At 39.5% G+C, this 22,441-nt stretch overlaps 1 protein-coding gene across 5 annotated transcripts in view; it reads left to right on the plus strand.

Annotated features, from left to right (window-relative positions):
- Positions 1-22,441, plus strand: part of GLI3 (GLI family zinc finger 3) — a 203,898-nt gene that overhangs the window by 101,086 nt on the left and 80,371 nt on the right. For all 5 annotated transcript variants that reach the window (XM_079301522.1, XM_079301524.1, XM_079301521.1 and 2 more), the window contains one exon: positions 9,798-9,903. In XM_079301522.1, the coding sequence (XP_079157648.1) occupies positions 9,798-9,903 (106 nt within the window). The remainder of the gene's footprint in view (positions 1-9,797; positions 9,904-22,441) is intronic.

A 22,441-nucleotide genomic window follows, 5' to 3' on the forward strand; every position in this document is an offset into this window, starting at 1 on the left:
TGGCAGGGAATGATGTGCCTTGTCCTTATGTAGCCATCTTTCCTCTCTTCTGGCTCCTTTTGTCTCCTTGTAGCACTCCTGACTTCTCCTCTAGGACGTAGACAACAATGAAAAGCACCCTCCCCTTTAATGCCCCCAAACCTGTTTGGGTGGGCAGAAGAACAGTTCTTTCCCTCTTTTCCCATATTTGTGGATTTGTGTTCCACCTAATTCTGTGTTTTCTCCTGTCTTGTCCCTCAATCACCAAGCTGAAGCATGTGGCTGTGAATGATTGTGTAACTGACTCTGGGCTGTCTTCATGAGGGGTAGGGACCATAAATATTAATTAAGCTGAGATTTTCCATTTTTGATTTGTGCTTTTAAGTAACTGTGCTCAGACAAAAGTGCCCTTCTTCCTGTTTTTCAGCAGTGGTGCCAGCTTTAAATGGTTGATGTAAATGGTTGGCCACTTTGGGTAAGCAGCACTTAGTTTCCAAAGCAAGAGAAATGTACATCAGATCCTGCCACTACATCTGCAGAGAACAAGAGGCAGGATGAAAGTGTTCATAAGACTTTATGAGGAACTTCCATAGTTTCTCATAGAGGGAATGGCCATTGATGAGGAAGAGGAATTGGGGAATCAGAAATCCTAACAAAAGTTTTCTAAAAATATAAAAAAAAGTGTAGTTATATCTAAAGCTGATACTGTCATTTTGTGTTTGGGTAGTGGGAAACAGAAAATTTACCTGTAACGAAAAATAAAATTAATAAAAGATCATGAACAAAAGCCAAGAGATGAGTAAAAGAACAATCAGTTTCAGGCAATTTAACCACTCTTTTTAGAAGAAATAATGGGGAATTAAAAAAATGCTGTCATTTTAGCTCTTTATTGGGACTTCTTACTGAAGAGGTTTAGGGTGTCTCAGAAAGGGTAGCTCTCTGTTAACAGTGACCAGACTGAGGCCCAGGGAAGTGACATAATTTAACTATGTTAAAAATATTTGTTAAAAATATTTTCCTCAAATTTTGACCTGTAAAAGTTACTAAGATTGATTGGAATATTGACAATATGACATCTCAAAAATAGCCTGAGTGAGCACTTAGAATAAATGTCAATAGGGCAAATTAAGGGAACTCACTGTGCTTTCCATCTTCAGTAATTATCTGAAACAAAGAAACCAGAGATTATGTGCAAGAAATACATATCCTTACTGGAAATGGAAATTTTCAAAAATGGGTTATTTCTATTATAAATTTTTAAGGCTGCCTCCTCCTAAACAGCATCAGCCTACATGAAAACCTGGTGCCCAAGAGTGCAGGAATGACAACCCAAGCTGGAAGAAACACAGAAAGCAGAAACAAGTCACCCTGATTAATTTAGGAAAGGGACAGATAAATTAAAGGTTGCAATAAATGTATATTATCAAGTAGTCTTGACAGGACATGCAATAACTATCTGCTCATCTGTAAGAGCTTGAAGAATGTAAACACCTCAGAAGGAGAGTAATTGCTAAGGATGATACAGAGAGAAGCAAAATAATTATGAATATTTGGCTGAAATTTTTAAAAATCATGTTGAACAGCAGGGAAAAGAAATCTCTCAGTGTTCATCTGATTGTGTATCCCATAGAATCTGAGGAGTTTTAATATCTAAAAATAGACATAATTGATCTAATTATACATTTTTCTTTTTAATTCCTATCATGCCATAAAATACTCATCAAAGCTGCTAAGTATAACCCATTTCCAAGTGTTTCACACTGTGGTCCAGACCTTCAGCTGGAAAACCTGTTCAGCTACAATGATTTTCCCTGTGCTGTACTGATACCCAACTGTTTGAGGTTTGGCCTTTCAAATAGCTTTTAAACAAGGAGACGAGCACACAAGTCTCCAGACCTTCATTTAAACAAATAATGTTTGCAGACTGACCCACTGATGCTTGAAAACTTCTAAGAATGTCACCAAAGCTTGTTGAATTACCTAACTTGTCTTCATTTGTTCCCACATCAAATCAGCAGCAATACATGGGTATTTCCAGTCCCCCCTCCACTGGTTCCTAGATTTCTATTGCCTTTCCTTAGCCACATTTATCTTTGCATCTTACAGATATTTGTCATTGCTAAGTTAATGTGTCCAGCTGATATCAGGACATTCAGATGCATTCTTTAAGCTGTGTTGAGCCTTAGGAAATAACCAAGCTGATGTGTGGCAGCTCCTTCTTCCTACTGTTCAGGAAGTCCATGCTAAACTTCTGCTTAGAAGTTCTTTGGAGTTGAAAGCCTTGCTGTGGGATTTCTTCTTCAGTTCTCACCAGTGTGGATCAGGATTTTTAATTTCCTCAGTTTTCACTTTGTAGCTCACCTTCAACTACTGGAATTTGCAGTGTGCTACAGAAATGGATATGAAGAGGTAGATAGGTACAAATTATTTTCATATATATTGTGGTTATGGATCTAGTTATTCACTGCCTGCAGAGGAGGAAATGCTGAGAATGTGATCCTTCATACACATGTGTAATAAAAGGTGAGAAGCATTACAGAGCAGCTGGGTAAAACCACTTGCCTGTGATTCTTGAGGGTTAAACATGGTTGTTCATTTTGGTTTGCATAATTTTTAAGCATGGATTTTGAAGTGGTGAAGGCTACCCTGACACATGGTGGCACTAGCAGTTAGAGGCAGGAACAGCAAGACAACAGCTGTGTTGCAAAGCAGAAGCCGAATAATTTTATTACTGGACGTCCCTTGGAGGTAGAAGAGGGAGGGATCTCTTTTGTTAGCTTCCTGGCAGAGGGCAATTTGTCATTTTCTTGCAGAAATCACATTATTAAGTTTTTAAAGAAATGCCGCATGTGATCCAGGGGTTAGGAAAAAGATGAGCTGTGCTGTACCAAGAACCAGCTGTGTTAGATGAAACAATGATACCTCTAAGTAATGGGATGGTGAGGCTCATCATCCTCTTGTCCTGAGACCATAGCCAATACATAAGCGCTGGGTTTATGCAGTTGTGCTCCTCTTCATGCAAGTTTTTAAGGTTGCTTATAGGATGAAGCAGCCAGTATTTCTTGGGTGGAAGGCAGGATATTCCTGATGGATTTCCACCCACTGCTGTTTGTTCTTGGGCAAACTGAGCTGACTTGGCTTTCCTTCTCTAAAAAGTGTGTCCAGAGAGGACTGTGGGGAAGCAGTGCTTTTCCCACCCCACTCACCAGGCAAGTTCATGGCTGCTTGATCAGGGCAGTACATGGGGTTCTTTCTTCACTTACCAGTGCATCTACCCCAGTGGAAAGAGTCTTGCAAATCACTGGGCTGTGATTGAATCATAAATTGAGCTCTGAAAGAAATGGAGGCTTTTCTGTTCTAGGTGTTTTGTACATGCGATATATTTATTACCCTGGGAGTCTGTCTCTTACTGCATTTTTTTTTTTCTTCTGGATGGAAATGGAGTGAGCACTGGAGTCTGTTGAATGGACTTGACAAAGTTTAGTTAGTATTCCAGAAGGCAGTCCTGCTCCTTAGACAGCAGAGTTGCATTGACTGGAAAGAATAATAAAGTGTTCAAACTGAAATCAATCCAGCAGTTATTTAGCCAATACCTGCAGCAAATCTGGCATATTAAAACACTTCTCAGTGCCAGCTGATGAAATCAGTTCCAGCAAATTTTATTCCAGCACAATGATAGCTGCTCCTCCCTCAAGTGTTTGGCATAATGGTTGTTGTGGAACTGCTAACAATAAAACATGTTCCCACAAGGTGTTTAGATTTACAGACTGAAAGTATTAAAATGGATAACAAGAATCTAAAACTCTCCAAAGTCTTAATTTTTGTTTTTGCAAAAATAGAAAGTATTTTTGAGCCATAACAAGAGCCGAAGCTTTGCTCTGGTTTGTGAGACTTGGCCTGGAAATCCTGTGGTTTAGTTTTAAGGCCAGTACATAAGCTTCGTGAGCACCAGCAGAGGGTAGAAAGGGGAAGTTTGATCATCATTAATACACACAGACACATGGAAGGGAAATGAGCCCATAGAAAATTGTCTATTCTCTGAATGTGTTACATCTACTGTATGTTATCACAATTAACATTTATTGCTACTGGAATGGAGGGGACTTGCCCCTTAAAAGTTCTTTTCCTCAATTTCCTTCTGTCTGTTTCTTGGCTTTATGCACTTAGTTGACTTTTTTCCCAGCTTTTCCATGGCTTTTCCTTTTTCCCCTTCTCGTTAGCTGCATCCATGTCCATGTGACTGTTGCCACACTGGAAGCGTGTGCGTGCACGTGCACACGGACACACAGGAAAGAATGCTGAGATAACTGGCTGTGGCACGGCAGCGGATCAGCCTGCAAACAAGCAGTGCTTCAGATGGCAACCAGCCACGCTTGAAGCAGCAGCTCAGTCACCATCGGGAAACGCTTCAGAGTGCACAGAGTTAAGTGCATGCATTAACATGTAGCTGTGGCTCAGTCGTTTTTTTCCTTCCTGATTAAAGTCTCTGAATAAGCAGATATAGAAAACATAAATCACTCCTTATTGAAAGAGAACTAAAAAAACCCTCAGAGACAACATGTGCTCTTATTGAGCCCTAATGCAAGCTGTAATTAAACAGAAATCCAAAATAAGATCTTTGCTTGGCAACTAAGAACCTAATTCTTGCCATAAAACCTGGCAATACCATTAAGTTCAGATCAGTTGAAGCAAATGTATGTGAAGAAACAGTGGTGCCCTTAGGGACTCTGCAAAGCTGAATATTAGAAAATTCTCATCTGGTGATCAGCTTGTGAAGCAAAGGAAGTGTAGAAATTTGCTGGCAAACTCTTCAAAACTGTTCTGCATATTGAAAAGACATTAACATGGAGGCTATATTTTGCATCATAATGTATCTGTTACATCTGGTGTGAAAGCTTGGTACTGTCGTTCAGCATCAAGACTGTAATGGATTTAAGCAGGAAGTAGATTTCACCTTAAGTGAGGTTCTATCTGAGATAGAAGTCTGCATCTGGCTTAGCTCTGAGATGTAATTTGGTGAGCTGATTGTCCTAAGGACAAATGTGCTGAAGCACATGAGGGCTTCCTGTGTTGAGCTTAGGACCTCTGTTTTTGTGGCCCTGACCTCGTGACACAGGTGCAGACATCGGGGCCACACTGGGTGAGTTCAAACCAGTGCAGATGTCTTCTATGGTAGCAAATGTTTTCTTGATGTGCTGAAAAATGCAGCCTGTCATTTCAGCAGCCGTCTCCCGAGCGTTTGGCAGGAATCACAAGGTGCTTGAGCAAGTCAGCTAGCTGAGGGAGGAGTGTCACCATCACAGCCTATCTTTCCAAATGCGGTGATCCCCTAAGTAAGGCTTATTTGAGAGAGACTGCAGAGCGTACAGAAAAGTTATCATGACCTTCAGCAGCTTCCTAGCAGCCTAACCCTTCTGCTGTCGTCTCAGGGTGTTGCACAGCACCTTTGAGCCAGCTGGCATCATCCCCCTTTCAAGTCTTGCTGTGAATTGCATCTCATCAGACTTCAATTCAGGTTTGCTGTTCAGCATCAAGGATCATACATACCTGTTCTTTCTCCCAGTTTCTTTCTCTTGATGCTGCAGCAGAGACTTAGGTGTCAACTTTCAGAGAACAAGAGTAGGGATCTTCTTTTTTCCTGTATGGGAATGATTGTAATTGGAAAGAGATGATCCTATTCACTTCTTATAGAAGGTAAGACTGATTCTTGAAGGAAAAATAAGAAGGCAGGTTTTATACAACAGAAAGTCAGCATAAATTGACATATTTTCCAGAAAATCTCACAGTGATAAAATTAATAGTTTATAGCATTACAGTTGTATCTCCCACTTTGTTTTAAAGAGACCCTGCTAGCTGTGCAGGACACAGGAGAGCTTGTGAAGGAAGTTTACAGTAGAAGGCAGCAGAAAATTCAGAAGGCAGCAACAGCTGCCAAACTCAGCAATGTGTGAACAGTGTCTTCAAATATATTTCCAATGCTTTGGCATGCCCTTACAAGTTCTTGAAAACAGTGGAATTTATGCATAGAATCAGGTACTTCTATTGAGTTGAAGCTGAGGGCTGCAAATACACAGCCAGCACCTATACACTTACATCAGTCTCTGCAAGAATGTCATTGGCCCAGGAATTCACAGTTGTATTTGGATGTCTGTAAGAAAACAAGAAAACTGCCTGGCATACTCTGTGCAAGTTTGCATCTTAGCCAGAATTTTTAAGAAGGTGAAAAGTAATTTCCTTAGCAGAAGAGGAAGTTAGATTTTGTCAGTTTGTTTTGGTGGGAGGAGTTTATTCTTGTTGAAGGTAAGAGTTTTTTTCTTCACAGTTTAAATGAATTAATGAAAGCATAGTCAGAGCAGCTGTCCTGTCTTTGACACTGAGTTTTTCCCCTGGTTTCCCTAGATAGGTAAAGCATTTTGCAAAAACAACCATGAGTAAGATAGGTTCAGATTGAATTCTAGCTTGGCTAGTCTGAGTTTTTTACTTACCTACAGTATCAATAATCATGGTAGAATATGCCCTTAATATTCTGCTGGTGCCTTTAATGAAACAGTTACTGGGTGGGATGTGAAAAGTCAAAGTGTCTACAGCCTCAGTTACTGCTTTGTAAACTTCTTATTATCTAATTTCCATATAAATACACATCAACTGATTACATTTTATGCTGTTTCAAGTGGATTCCAAGTGAAGCCCTGGATGATGGGTGCGTTGGCAGCTCTCTGATCTCAGAGTCTTTCCATATAAATATTCAGTGCTTTTCAAAGTGGAGTGGTCTTAGGCCCCCCAGCATGCAGAATTTACCAGCTGCTTTTGTGCTGCGGGCTGACCCAACATGGCAGGATTTGATTTCCATCTGTAAAATTGACTCCACCAGTTCTATAGTTCTGTACATTATTTTCCCTGTCTTCCATTTAGCATGTTAGTCTGCTGACAGTAGAGTACACAGCACTTAGCAGCTGGTTTGTGGAACCATCAGTCAGGAAATTGTATGATAAATAGGAGGTAGCCAGGTTTAGTGGCACTTTATTCTGCTTCAGCAGTTTTAGCCTGACTTTGGAAAAGTCATCATGTGGTTTTTCTTAAGGTTTGCAACAAGAGATGGCTACAGTGTAGTAACTTATTACACATACACTTGAGTTATGATGTTCACCAGCTGTATTGCTCATGTGTAAATAATAAACTGTGAGATGGATAATTATGTTGGGGTTTGATATGCAGCTCTGCTCCGGACGGCTCAGGGCAGACGGAGACAGCTCCCTGTGCCATGATGGAGTACGGCTGTTTCCCAGATGGAAACTACAAACAAGATGCAACCAAGATATACAAAGGAGCTTAATGTGAGAGGACTCAAAAAGATGTTCTTGGAGATTTATAGCCCATGCATAAATAAAACTTGTTGAAGATCTGCACTGCATAAGCCCCACAGAGAAAAATACCTTTTTCTGAGTTGTTTAATACTAAGTTTCCATTTCTCAGCTGAAAGTAAATTAGACATTGAGGAGGGTCAAAAAGTGTTTCACTGCATAATTACTAGGGCTGCTTTTAATGGGTAGGCTCTTAGGCTGGGTGAGGGTGGGACAGTGAGGAGGCTTGGCATCCTGAATGGGATTTCATGTTTTGGCCAGGTGAACCACATCCTGTCTGGCATGAATATGGGTAGCAAAATCTCCATGGTCTTACCTGTACTCTCCAGACTCAGTCTTTGAAGGAAGTGCATAGGGCAGAGAAGGATTTGCCTGTGTATTTATGAGGGTGTGAGTGACTTCTTTTTTTGCTGAAAAATTGGTGGCAGACTGTGTTGTAAAATGCTAGACATCTGCTTTGAAGCCTCCTCTCTTTGGCCTGTGCTGCTGTAGTCAAACACCAGTTTAGCAGGGAGGAGGGCAGGCAGGGAGATGTGCTAAAACACACTTCCCACATCCCTTTTCCCCATCACCTTGGTGTCTGGTGGGGAATGTGTTTCAGGAGGTGGCAGCAAGCATCCTCCATTCTGATAATGACAGTGTGCTCCTGATCATCTGTGACCCATTTTTTAACCTCTGTTGAAGACCATGAGTGCTGGGCATGGGGAGAGAAGCTCCTAACAGATTGCATGCCAAGGTCCAGTTGGTGCAGCAGAACCAGAATTAAAAATACCATAAGTTTGAGCTCCCAGCTTACATCATAAGCCACAGTTATTTTTCATTTATGGTGCCTAAGTCAGTAAATGGCTGAAATGCGTTGTGGCTAATCACATGCTGATGTCCTTTCACAAAATCAAGCCATGTAAGTGGACAGTCTATGTGAGATGTTTCCAGGCTTTCTTGAAATATTTGGAATATTTCCTCAGAAATTATTTCCCCTTCATCCCCTATGTATATTCCCTCAGGGCAATGAGGTTTGTTCCTATCATTCTTCTTGCACTTCAAAATACAGTAATAAAGCAACTCAACTTTTTAAAACACGATAAGGAAAAATACTTTTTTTTTTAACCATCTCTAGTTGAGACCAGGGAACTGCTTTACAAATAATATAAGAGGAGGTTTACATTTTACTGAACAGGAAAGGTGGGAAATATAAAGAAAAGTTACCTTCAAGAGTTGGTGGGCAAAACTGGAGTAGAATTAATTTTACTGCCAGTACAAGGATGAAGTTTTCTTTTTTTCTAGAAGCATTTTAGTAAATCTGTGACATGACCTAATGTCTGTACATCTCAGCCTTGGATGACAGATAAACACATGGCATCACCCAAAGTGGCAGTTGGGTAATGATGGTTCGGGATCAGTTTGTTTCATGCCGCTGGAGGTGCTCAGCATCTCGTTGGACTTGTGAGCATTTGGGAGGCAGTGACAGCAGCGTGTAACATTTTGAGGCACACAGATCACAGCGGTGTGCTGGTGAGGAGAGCTGTGGGCTGTGTGAACTGTGCCTCTCCAAGCTGGGAGGCAATCCAGCTGCAGAAGCAGTGGGGAGGGCGGACTGATGCTGACTCCTCAGGGCAGAGACCATGGGGGTGTCAGGGGTGCATTCCCCCTATTGTCAGCCTGTCTCCGAGGCTCTCTGGAAACAGCAGGGAGCAGGAGTTCTGACAGCTGCAAAATCCCCCATCCTGTGAAAGGCATGGAGGAAATAGAGCAGGGCAGCTTACTGCAGACATGAGACCCTGGGTCCCCAGTCAGGGGGGACAAAGAAAACACCCTTCCTTTTTAAGAGCTGGGTATGAATTGAGTCCCTCTGTCCTCATACGCATTTCTGCAGGTTCAGCCATTGGCATGCTGTGGTTAAACATTTCCAATATAGCTTTTCCCAGTCGCATTTCCTTTCAAACATCATTGTCTGATTTACTCCAGTTATACTTACATTTCTCAGCATATCACTTCAGTTTGGCTTTCTGTTGTAGGACTGTGCATACATCTCTGAGGATAAACTTTTTTATTGCATTGTGTTCTCTGCTTAGGCATTTTGTCCTGTGATGATTTTTTTTTTCTTGTTTTAATACAAAATAAATAAATCAGGAATGCTTATGAAAGCCATGATGGTCCTTTTGATCTGATGCTTTGCATATGGACACATAATTATTTATTAAAGACCTTTTTTATGCCCTTTTCCATTTTATCTATAAAAAGAGAATATTAAAATTAGTAAATACATATTCATTCAAACACTGGGCCAAATTCTTCTCTCAGACAGACCTGAGTGACAGGAGCACAGAAGGAGATTGTGACCCCTAAGTCATAGCACTCTTGACACATACTTTTCAGTATCTGTTCTGTCTTTATGAATGTTGTTTTTAAAGAATCATTGGAGATACTCAGATCCGGGAACCTTGCTTGTTTTTTCAGATCCTCCTCACCTTTTTCCAGCATTCCACCCTCCTGTACCAATTGATGCGAGACATCATGAGGGACGCTACCATTACGAACCATCTCCCATTCCTCCTCTGCATGTGTGAGTATTCAGTGTTCTCCCTTGCTTCCTGAAAAAATGGACAAATGCATGAACCTTTGCAATGCTTGAAACCAGGGACCTGGAGCACTTTCCCAGAATTGCCAGAGTGTGAGATTTACTTTTGGAAAGCATTGAGGTTATCTGTTCATAAAGGAAAGCCCATGTTGGTGCTTGAGGAATTCATGTTACAATAGGTAGCTGGCAGAAGTTACTTATGTGTTTTGCTGACATTTATTCTGTATTATGTCATTCTATAAAGACTAAATTTAAAAGTGCTGAGCCCTGTGAAATACAACCAGATAAACATGTATTTAATCTTGGTATTCTTCGTAGCTAAAATTTCCTTTCATGCCAAAGGTTTGTTTACAAAACAACCAAAAGGTTGGTTTTTTTCCCTTAGTGACTGCTATGAAGCATAATGAAATTTTTGGTAAATTTTCTTAGTCCCTGTTGTGTGCACATATAGGCAATCGGTTGATTGATGGGAATGTCACCCAAACAAAATGGCAAATGTGATAGAGCACATGGTTTACACAAAGATAAAAGAAATGAATACCAGTGATAACATGCATTAGAAAAGGGTGGTAGTGGTGAAATCCTGTAGAAATAAATTTTATCTTATTCTGTATAGGGAGACGGGTATCAGCATTGCAGAATAAACCAGCAGATGTGTCCAGAAAACTGCTAAATACCATTAAAATGGAGCAAAAAAAGCAGGGCTTGGTACCTCACTAAAAGACTTGATGAATACATTTAATCATACCTACTAATCACCTCTCACACAGAGAAAATACAAGAAGAAAAGCACAAGTAATACTTTGAAGAATAATGCTAGTTGTTTAGATGGCAGATTGCTTTTCTATGGCTATTAGTTACAGCTGTGTAATTACATATATGCAGAAGAAAAATGAAGTTGTTTTAAAACAAGTCCTCCTCTGTGAGCAGAATTAATTGATATTAACAATCCTAACTACATGCCCAAGTACACACACAATATTTTACTAACAGGTTTTTTTGAGTCAGTCTTCTATTACTGAATTGTAATTTCAGAGCAAATTTGCCTGGAGGTAAGTAATAAATCTGTGTTGCAGTCTTCTTGGGCATTAGAGGAAAAGTGGGTATTTATAGAAAGAGAGAGCACAGAAATCTGTGATTTATTTCTAAGGGTTCCTCAGATGCATCACTGTTTACACCACAATCTACCACATAATGAAGTACACTCAAATACAAGCTTAAATTTGCTGCTAAATACTCTTGTAAGCTGAAGGTGGCAGGCTCAGACAGTCATTAAAGGGTCATCCTAGATTTTGCAGTGCAGTCAATATTCTACATGGATGGATGGTTTTGGGAGCTGGGGGAGATGATCCTGCTCATTCTGAAGATAGTGAAGAATTTGCCTTTCTCTTTGTATTGGGCAGATGAGGTAGGGAGCTTTAACCTGTGTCAGCAGAGGACCATCATCCAAGACACAAGTACTGCCTACCAGCATGGAAGAGGCTTCTGGAATTCTGTGCCATGTGGAACCCTTCCTGATGGCATTTGCTGAGCTGAGCCCTCCCTGGAGCCTCAATCTCATTAACCTAGCTCATAGCAAGGCACCCCATGCCCTCAGCAGGGCTTTTGGGTGGGTAGACCACTGTCACCTGCTTTGGGTGACAGAGGTAAATCAGGACTAGTAGTCTACACTGTTCTCAGTGCTAAGATTTCTGTAAGAGCCCCCATAGATATTAGAAATACCTGTTTCATACCTTGTTTGGCATTCAGAGGTACGACCCCCAAATCATGCTCCTTCTATGGAAAGGTGCCCTGCTGTGTGCTGTGCACCCCTGCTCCCTGACTAAATGGTGATTCAACCCGGCCCTGCAGAGGCAAGGAGGTCTTAGCCAGATGTGATGACTGCAGGCAGCTGCTGTAGAAATATACTCTGATAGCAGCCCAAGCTTTATACTCAAAACTGCCTTTGATATTAGCCAATTTTCCTCATGAACTTATGTTGACTCTTTTGCTCATTTGTTTTATGTCACCATTGGAATGATGAGTTTTAGTGGACTCTTGGAGCTGTTGTGATTGGTGTAATTAAATATAAAGAGGCAATAGGCAACCTTAAAAAAATCATTTGGACTTCAACATATTTGTAGATGTTAGATGTCATGTTTTTGAAGTTTTCAGGAAAATATATTAATGTATATACACATGAGGTAAGCATCCAGTGGTTTTCTTGCAAATTTTGCAGAACCTGGTGTGAGTAGCACTTAGGAACACTTGGAATTATTTGGAGCCGTTACTTGAACAGCTGTCCTAGCACCCATTAAAAAAAAACAAAAACAAAAATAAACAAAAACCCCCCAAACAAACAAACAAAAAAACAACAACCAAAGAACTGGATTGAGAAGATATTTGAGAATTGAGATAAAATGGCAAGAAACCAGTCAGGAAGCAAATGTTTACCTACAGCTTCAAGAATGACTTCATTGTATGAGTGGTTTTCTCCTCAGCTTTGTAGTACTCTCAAATGTGTGTATGTAATAGAAATTAAAAATAAAATTTAAAAAAATGCATGATTTTAGTTATTCATGCTCCTGAAATATGTTCCAGAACCTGTCAAGCCTTAGTGGAATTAGTTTAAGTATAATACAAGTGCAGAAAAAATGTGAGGAGAGTCTTGTCTGCTAGGTGCCTACAGTGTCGGCACATAATTTTGAACACACTGGCCAAGTGAAAAAGAAAAAATGAAAGCAGGAATTTTAAAGATATTACAGAGCTCTTAAATACTTGCAGCTCTAATAAAGGTATATGTATTCTTATGTGTGATTCTTATAGTTTAATTGCTGATGGTGAGAACTATTGCATCCCAAATTTCAGCCTGGAGCCAAATTTTATAATTTGAGTTATAAACTCTTAAGGGTTTATGTTTATGATGGAATTGCTGACAGATGCTTATGTATAGTAGGACTAGCAGGCATTGCTGTAATTATGCTATCCTATCCTATCATTAAAGATTTCAATTGAAAGAGGTTTATAAATTGCTCTTCCTCTTAGATAAACCACCCTACATTAAGGCATCAACGATATGGTGCAGAATTAAATTAAAATCTCATAAAATGAAATATGTTCTGTATTAGCTGTTTGACACTTAATTTGCCTCTGAATGAGTAGAGGAAATCACAAATTAACCTGCCTTTGTTTTTCCAGCCATGGCTTATTAGGTGTTAGAACAACTGCAATTACAGCCCAATAATAACCCCCAACCCTTATGAATATGTACTGAAATGTGTCACATTTTGTTACCAAAACCTGTTAGGACTGTGGAGTTACCTTGGAATTTCTACAGTACATCTCTGGTTTATTCTTCAGGAAGATGTATGAAACTTGAGTTGTTCTTCAGTGGCAATGAATGAATGGCGGAATTGAGGCTAGAGCTTGTGTTTTCCTTTTATTATTTAGTTTTCTCAAATTCAGTTTTAAAAAAAATCAGTAAACTGTAATTCAATTTTGCTGGTTTACATTGAACTAGGAGGTTAAATTATGTCATAAACACCATACGATTAAAACAAACCAAAAGAAGCATGGCTTTAGTAATCACATTCATTGCTTTGTTTTTCTTTGTTGTTTTTGTCCAGCTCTTTCCTAATTTCCAAAATTGATTTCTAAAGTATTAAAGGAGGAACTGAAGCTTATCTATGTTTTGGTCCTTGACATCTTCTAGGTCATCCATTAGAGTGTGATGCCTTCTCTGGTTGGTGTGCAGTGATTCAAAATCATGTCACTAATGAGGGCGTTTATTTGAAATTAATATAATGAGTATGCTATTTTTCTTCAAAATCCAAATTACAAGTTTATTATTGACTAACTCTTCCAGTTGCTTGGTGTCTTTGTCCGTAATGAGAGTTGATAGCAGTGAACAGAAGGGTGTCTTGTCTATTTTTTTGACAGTGCAAGTGAAATAACTTTATAGTCCCACAACTATTAAAATCTGTCTTAGCCAAGATGAGAGTTTTTATTTAGTAATTTCTAAAAAAATTCCTAAGGCAGAGGCAGAATTCTACTGGTGCATTTAAATTCAGCAATTTAGGAAGCTACTGTTCTTGGACATTCCTTCATTTGCATCTTCAACCAAGTTGCATCAGTAGATTTTCCCCAGTATGCTTCATTTCAAAGTTGAGTTGAACAGCCTTTGAAGGTGACCTATCCTGATATTTTTAGGCACAATTACTGTGGCTGTGGAGGGAACACACTCCTGCAGAGATGTGGCAAGAGACAACAGTCAGGTGCAATATCAGGAACAGCTCTGAGGTGGTGGCTTGTGTACATCTCAGAGTGGTAAATACGGGTGTTACAGGAGGCTAGTGGAAAGTTAAAGTTTCAGGGCTGAAAGTTTCAGGATTACAAGATTCATCATGCATCTTTGAAAATATTCATCCATTTAGTCTCCATCTCTTTCTGTTGCCATCCCATTTTTACCTTAGCTCTGGACTACACATAAGGAAGAGTGAGCAGGTAAATCTAAGGGAAGGTGCACTGATGCTACCTGTGTGCATACAGCTGGGGGAGGTTGCCTCAGCCAGGAGGAAGTTGCAAGGTATAGCTGGTGTATTTTAGCTTCCTAGGATCTATGATATTCCAAGGTCCTTTCTGTTTCCTAACTGCTGATTTGAAACTAGCAAGTCTGGCAGTCTTACACCCTGAAATGACGCACGTGCAGATAACCGCGTATGTGCCTAACATGAATGACTTGAACAGGTATTTTGAACTTTCTCATGCTCTGGTATGAAACCAAAGCATGTATTTTGCTTGCAGTCAGCTCCATGTTGATAAAAAGGCAGTTTAGTTCTTTAGTTCTAGATATGCCATTTCATACCTAGTTTATACACACATCAGTTACACAAGGGTGGAAAGAAAAGCAAAGTCAGGCCCAGACACTCAGCTTTCATCATTGTCTGATTTTGGACCAAGCAGCAAAACAGGGGATGCCCACATGTGAAAAGATTAAAGCATAGCCTCGATTATGAAACTGCTAGCCACACATTTGATAGGATGCTTACATTTTCCCAGCCTTGCCACTGACATTATGATTTTTCTTTTCAATTTCTAAATTCTAATTTATTTTTTAAAATTGGAGTGCTTAAACCTCTTAAATCTTTTACCTGCTGCTTTACCTCAGCATACCTCTAAGTTCTAGTCTTGGCAAGGAGTTTGTCAGCTTGTCAGAGCATTCATTGATCCCTTCACAGTGGAGAGCCCCACCCAGCATGAAAAACATCACTTATTGAATTGGCTTTAATTACTTTAAGACTTGGAGTGGGTTTTATGGTTTTGCCAGGAGCCATCAAAGAAGAAAGGCTGGGAAGCTCTTGGGACATGAAAAGATGACTGTAGTTACAGCTTTCTAAAATCATCCGTGAAAGTATTTTCTTTGCACAGGAAGAAATCTTGTATTAAATGGGAAACACCCCAAGAAACCTGTCCCTGGAAGTGAAGTGCAGCATGAAGAATAAGAAGCTGCTAATAGCCTGAAGGATTTTTATAACAAGTCTGTGAGAAAGAATCAGCATGGTCTGGTGACTTGTTTAGGTTATTCAGAATTTGTTGTGTGCCACAGATTTCCATGTTGTAGGCTCTTCAAGCAGTGTGTATCCTTCTTTTCTTAGTGGTATTCAGAGAAGTAAAATGCCAGGGCCAGATGCCCACACATAAACTTCATCAGGTAGTTTTCATTCAGTGCCAGACATTTTATGAAGTTTGGGAATAGGAAGCTTCTGTCTAGGCTAAAATTGTGGTGTCTCACTCAGTGTATAGTTTTGCATCATTTAAAATAGTTAATCAGTGTTTTGTTCAGCTGTTCATTCTTATTTAGTGGTATTTACCTTAAGATTTACAGATCATAAATTCTCCTTCATAAGCTTTGTAATGCTTGCAGAGTAGCTTCAGAAACAGAGTGTTTTTAAAATTTATCTGAAACTGTGAAAAGTTTGGAAAGCAAATTAGTAGTGGCATATATTGAATTGCATTAAAAAGGGTGTTTCCTCTTAATTTTTTGATTCTGAGCTACATTTTAAAGGAAAAAAGTAGGTTAATAGGGGGATAAAAATAGTTAAATATTTTTGATGTTGTTTTATGTAAGTTCAGTTACATTCATTTGTTTAGATAAGCTGCCGTCTGTAGTTACTGCACAGCCAATTCAACTCTTCTATGTTTCTCACTGATGTTCTCTCTCTCTTCTAGGAAAAAAGCAGTATTTAGAAAAAACTATCTCATTTAATTTCTACTGAAAAATAAATTCTAGATCAAATAAGGATTCACTGCTAAAATCCATCCCAGTTTTAAGCCAACACATCTACATGAAAGTCAACAGAATTGCCTCTAAGTGCACCAGATTACATTTGGTTCACATCATTCATCTGTTTCTGTGGTGGATAATACTTTGTGACATAATCATTTTCTCTGGAGTAGCTAATTGTAATGCCAAGGAACTACAGATTTATAAAGGAGAAACAACAGCAGCAGATAAATATTGTGTTAACAGAGGCTCTTTGTTCTTTTCATGCAGGCAGCTTGATTTTGGGCTGTCGGGGGAAGTTGTAGCAATTGAAATCCGAGGAAAATTTTGGTGAGATTTTTAATGTAGAAGGAAAAACTTGTAAAATGTAATGGTTTGTTTTGTTGAAAATCCTTGGTAGAAAGTTCCCTCAAATCTTTGGTTCGTGAGTTGTGGTTTTTTAGTGTTGAAAAAAGCACTCGAGTGGCCGCGGCCCCCAGCCCCAATGAGCAAAATGTGCCTCCAGTGGCTAGCAGCTGGCTCTCTTCACGTCTCTTTAGCAATCTGGAGCAGCAACAATGTGCAGGGCATCCTCCTGGTGTGACAAAAGCAGAGGAAAAATTGGGAAAAGCCCTTGGGAGCACCCCTCTGATGGTCTAAAGGGGATAGGTTGCTTCATGCCCACCTGAGACATAGAGTGGTACAGGTTTGCCTGGTGGAGCCCACTCCAACAAAAGGGTTTTTTAAAGAGGTTTTTATGGATTATGCTGTTGCAGAGGAGCAGTTCCAAGGTTTATCAGCAGTAAGGTGCCTATCAGCACTCATCAGCACTGCCACTTAGCTGATTTACTCCATCTGGGCAGTTAACAGTCCTTAGATGAATTCTTAGCTGCCAGTGAGAAGTGGTTCCCTAAGGCAAGCTTTCAAACCAGTGTGAATTAAGGAATGATGGAAGCAAAAAGAATGGCCAGCAAAGTTATGCCTCAGGTCACTGTTCTATGTAACATTTTTGTGTAGACTGAGGAATAGCTAGACGTGATTTCAAGCTGTTTGGGTGCTTGCTATGTGCAGATGTGTACACAAGTGTGTGAATTTGTGTGTGTGCATGAATCCTCTTTACATAATAGGATGAATATCTTTGTGTATGTTTGTCGTGGATTGAGTAATTTTAGATCTCTGCAGTTAAAACTAATGCAAAGGAGCTACTCAGAGTCCGAGAAAGATGGAAAACACAATGCTTAGAAAGAAATGATCAATGGCAAAACCTTTGAGAACATGTGGATCATTACCTTAATTTAACATTTAAACAAAAAAATATATAGAATTGCTGCTGCTGAGTTCTGCTGCTTGAAATTTCTATTATCTCATTCTGTTATCAGCTGCAAAGAATGCAAGCTCTAAATATAGTGCACATTCAAAGGCTCTGAGCCTGTGGTTTCTTGGACAAAATTCCTGTGTTCTTTGTGCTGTAGTCAGCAGTATTAGTCGAGTGAGCAGATATTGACTGTGGTATTCACGTGCAGTGAACCAGAAGCAAGCCAACTCTATAGAGGCTGCTGTCAAACTTGTTGCAGTAGCCTGTGAGGTACTGGACTGTGACAGACTCCTTTTTTTCAGTACAATTCTTCCACTCATGTTAAATCTTGCTTCAAAGAGAGCTGAAATGTTACAGTCTTAGTGGGGATTTTTGTTTTTTTTTTTCTCTTTCTTTTTTAAAGTGTACCTGTGAGATTCCCGTATTGTGAATTGGAAGTTCCTTAAAGTTAGAGTAGGTATAAACTCCAAGAAACGTGAGTGATGAGTGGGATGTGTTGTAGGAACACAGAGTATCTTCATCATGCTCTCACTCTCACACAATCTTTCCCTGACTTAGACTCCATCCTCCCCCAACAAAGACATCAAGTCCTAGAATCTTGGAGTATGGATTGAATGTAGTTGAGACTTTTTCTTTCCCAGAGGATGAATGTGTGTGTGTGTGTGTGTGTGTGTGTGTGTGTGTGTGTGTCTATACTGGTTTACAGATCTGTACCAAAACATAAGCTGTTGAAGCTGTGCTTCTGAGATGTAGGAGACTAACTGTCTGTCCCTTGCATATTCTGTGTTGTGTGATGCTAGAAAAAAACCCCAAGGATACCTTAATTTCCCTGAAAGGGTTGTGTTTTGTGTTCAGTGGGTGTTTCATCACTGTGCCTCGGGCCAGGCTGAGCTGTCATTGATGACTGATGTTATTGATTAATAGAGGAAACAATTTAAAGAAAAATGTTATTCTGTTTGATTTTTGCTTTTAGGATGCTTGACCAAAAAATGGCTTGGGACCTTATTTCAGAGTAATGCTTACATTGAAGCTGTGAAGCTGCCATTAAAGAGCAGGTGCTTAATCCTTTCCAGCAGCAAATGTGGAGGTCTGAATTTACAATAGATTACGTCTGCATTTATAGTCAGCTTTATAGGTGTGTTGGCAATTTTCTGGAGATACTGCAGAGGTTAGACACAGAGCCATCCTGCAGCCCATGAGTCTGGAGTACAAAGCTTCTGAAGGAATGAACTAGCCTATCATCTTCTTGAAAGCATTATTTATGAGGTGTTGTGACCATTGGTGTTAAAGATCAACAGAAAATTAGGGAGTATTTCACATAAGGGAGAATTTCTAAACATATCAGATTTAAGTAGCTATCTCTTTAAAGATACACATCTTTCAGTCCTCTATCTTGTGTTGAAATTCAGCCTAGATTTATCATGTCTTTTCCACTGGCCCATGGAAGAAAAGATTGATAGTCTAGTCCAGTCTATAGAGGCCACCAACGCAAATAGCCCCATTTAACAACATTGTAGACAGATTTGGCAGAGAGAGCAGTAGCTGAGTGACCAGGAGCAATCAGGTGTTCTCTGCTTTACCCTGGAAGATCACTATCAGTGTATATCATCAAGACAGTATCAAGAAAGCTTGTGAAGCCTGCCTCTGTCTTCCTTGTCCTTGCTTGTTCCTTGGACATGAGGCTTCCATCCTGACACCTTTTCTGGGAACTGTGCTTCTACTCCTGTGATTAGATTGAATTGCAGAGATGCTGAGGGAGCAAATGTGTAGCTTGTGCAGGTGTGTTCCAAGCTGGCCAGGCTATTTCCCTTAGGAATAAATAGAATTAATAATACTTCCAGCACATAGATAGTGCATTTACCTTGAAGTTTTCAAAACTGAATTTACTACTTTTCAAAACAAAGTATGCAGCCAGAATATTATTCCTTTATGTTTTTTGTTCAAAGTTACAGCTTTGCCTGGGAAATGTTTTTTAACTCCAGTTTTTCACACAAATAGAACAAGAACAGCAGTGTGAGGACTTTAGCTCCTGTTTCTTTTGATGGCTATAGTGTTCCAGCCATTATATATTTACTGTTTGTTAGTACTAACTTGTGCTCTGGACTACATAGCAGCAAAATATCTTTCAGTGCTTGCATGATCAAAAAGCTGGCCTGACAGAGACAAGACTTCTCAGCCTGCCATGAGAACTGAGTGTTTTTCTGACCTTCTCTGGTTGCACCTCAGCCAGCTCCCATACCTGGACCTTCAATACTAGCAGAGAAAATACAAGAAGGGGCTGTTAGCAGAATATCTTTATTCCCCCCTTAGCAGCATTCACCTTTGATGTAAGTCGTGCTTCATATATCTGTGAATCCTACTGCCCTCATGATTGTTGGTGCTGATCTGTGACTTGCACGCTTGCTGTTTGTGTTGCTGCTTGGAGAACGGGAGAAGCTTGGAAATCGTGTTTTCATAAGGTCACGCCTTGACTCCAGTCCTGGGTACAGCATGAATGTATACTGGACAGCTGATATTGTCACTCTGGTGCACTCTCAAAATGGCTTTTCTTTCCCAAATCATGTGTCTGTCTAGGGAAAGGGGGGGAGGATGCATTTCAGAAAATAATCTGTGTGTTTTATACAGAAATATATATATGTAGAATTTTATTCAGGAGTTTCTATGGATTTGTATTATCTATTTTTTTCCTGCTGAATGTAGTTTTAGATGAGAAATTCTAGCTGATACCCTGTTCAGTAACAGTCACTAATCCCTGTGAATATCAATTTTGGGCTGTCTGTTGATGATAGTACAGAGGTTTTAAGCAAATCTAACCATACCTCAACAGAAATGATTAATGCTAAACCTTCACATCACTGTTTTGTCAGGGCTGTAGTCCTGTAAAGTTAGAATTTTAGTCAAACGTTCTCTTCACAACCAAATATGGGTAGCAAGTGCAATATTTAGTCCCTGAGCTTCCCTTTTGTTAATGACAATTTTGTTTTGTTTTAAACAGTGAAGTTATTATTTTATTATATAAAAGAATTAAAGAAAATATTTATTTCTTCTCCAAATCCCATTTTTTTGTAATATTGTGAGTGTGACTTACAGTAGGCATTGGAAATGAAAGGGTTTGTTTTGGTTTGGTTTTGAATTTGGAAAAAGAGTGTTTCTTAGCATCACACAACAGATTTTGAGGACAGTGTTCACTTGATGTAGTGTGAGAAGCTTTTCAGGTTCCTTTCCAGGAGAAGGAACACCTGCCTTAATGGGAGGAAGGAGTTAAGGGAAGAAGAGAAGCTAAAATTTGCTGGAACAATACTGTGCATTGCATTCTTGAGTTTGAGGTAGTGAGGATTTAGAAAAATTGTGAGTGTGTGAGATGAGGAGAAAGGTTCCAAAGTACTAAATGTGATAAAAGCTTCATTCTCTAAAAATCATTTTAAAAAACCCCTTTAAATTATGACAGTATTAACATGTTAAAAACACTATTTTTCAAGACAACAAACTATTTGTGATATTTATGTATCAATTGATTTCAAAATTTAATTTTACTGTCATGGATCATACCCATCATGAGAAAAACTTCCCATGAATTGCACATGAGTTTTTTTGAGATTTAGGACAAGCCTCAAGCTCTTCTTTCTGGTCAGATAATCCCCCTTGTGGATGCAGTAATCTGGTCCTCGCGCCGTGGGAGTGGATCCTAATTAGCAATGCTGTTTTTTCCACGGAGGGTATTGCTGCACGCAAGCAGGAGCACTCGTTGCATGCAGACTGCATTGTCTTCTTGCCTGTGAATGGTAGAGAGAGAATTGAGGAGTAATTATAAAACCATTTCAACTCTCTTAGCCTTGTACCATTTGGTTGTTTTGCTTCTTCTCCCAGTCATGCATACATGTATGTATTTGTACTTTCCCTGCCCTGCCTAATGCCGTCGAGGTTATTTTTAAAGACCTGCAGGCGTTTTCTGAGTGTTCTTGAGCCAGTTCACTATTTACCGGTATATTGCTTTTATAGAGGTCGTCTTTGATGAGTTTTTTGTCATATGTGCCCACTGAAGTTTCGGTGTACTCAAGCATTAGAAAAGCCACTATTTGAGCATCTTTGTTTTCTTTGTTGAACTGTTTATTTTGCTTTCTTCCCACACAGTTCCCTGGCCTCGCTCTGACAACTGCTTTTCTGCATGAATTACATTCCTCGGGGCCGCAAGTCTCCTAATTCTTCCAGTCGATTTGATTCCTGCCTGTGTGATTAGTCCTCTGCTCCAACACACAGTCGGTCTTTGCCAAGCAGGCTGCTTGCTAAGTGCCTTTAACATGAAGACCTAACTACATTTTTTAACCTCATTAGTGTGTAGGGCACTGCTTCATTCTGGCTTAATAACATGGCCACTATTGAATCATCACTTGCTCTAAAATAGGTTACAAAAAGGTTACCTAAGTTGTCTGTTATTCTTTTTGTATGACTGTGCTTTTGCTGGGTAAGTTTCTTTCAGCTCATGCCCATTTTTTATCATGTAAGTTGCTTTTTTGAAAGGAGACCCATAGTTTCTATTGAGGTAGATTTATGATTTTAAGAAATTTTATATTTATATGCTCAAAAAAGAAGCTCAGCACCTATTTTGTAAACAGCAAAACTAAGTAATAAAACCATTAAGAAAATAATGAGTTTGGAACAAAATGGGAAGAAGGCTTGGGGGAAAAATTTCCTACTTGTTTCTGGAATTATAAAGGCTTCATCCTCACCAGTTTAAACACAGGGTTTTCACTATAATTCTGGATTTTTATCAGTGCAGCCACAGTCTGCATGGCTTCTCTGTATCTCATGGGTTTAATTTTTAGCTGAATGTATTGCCACTAAAATTTAGATTTCATTTGCACTTGTGTATAAACTTGAATGGAAAAGACATTCCTGGGCTTCCAAATGTTGTAAAGGCAACAGAAACGTTTCCTAAGAAAACAGTATCACTGGGGAGCTGGGGAGAA

This window comes from Erithacus rubecula (genome assembly GCF_903797595.1).
Source record: "Erithacus rubecula genome assembly, chromosome: 3".
In the NCBI taxonomy this organism is placed as follows: domain Eukaryota; kingdom Metazoa; phylum Chordata; class Aves; order Passeriformes; family Muscicapidae; genus Erithacus; species Erithacus rubecula.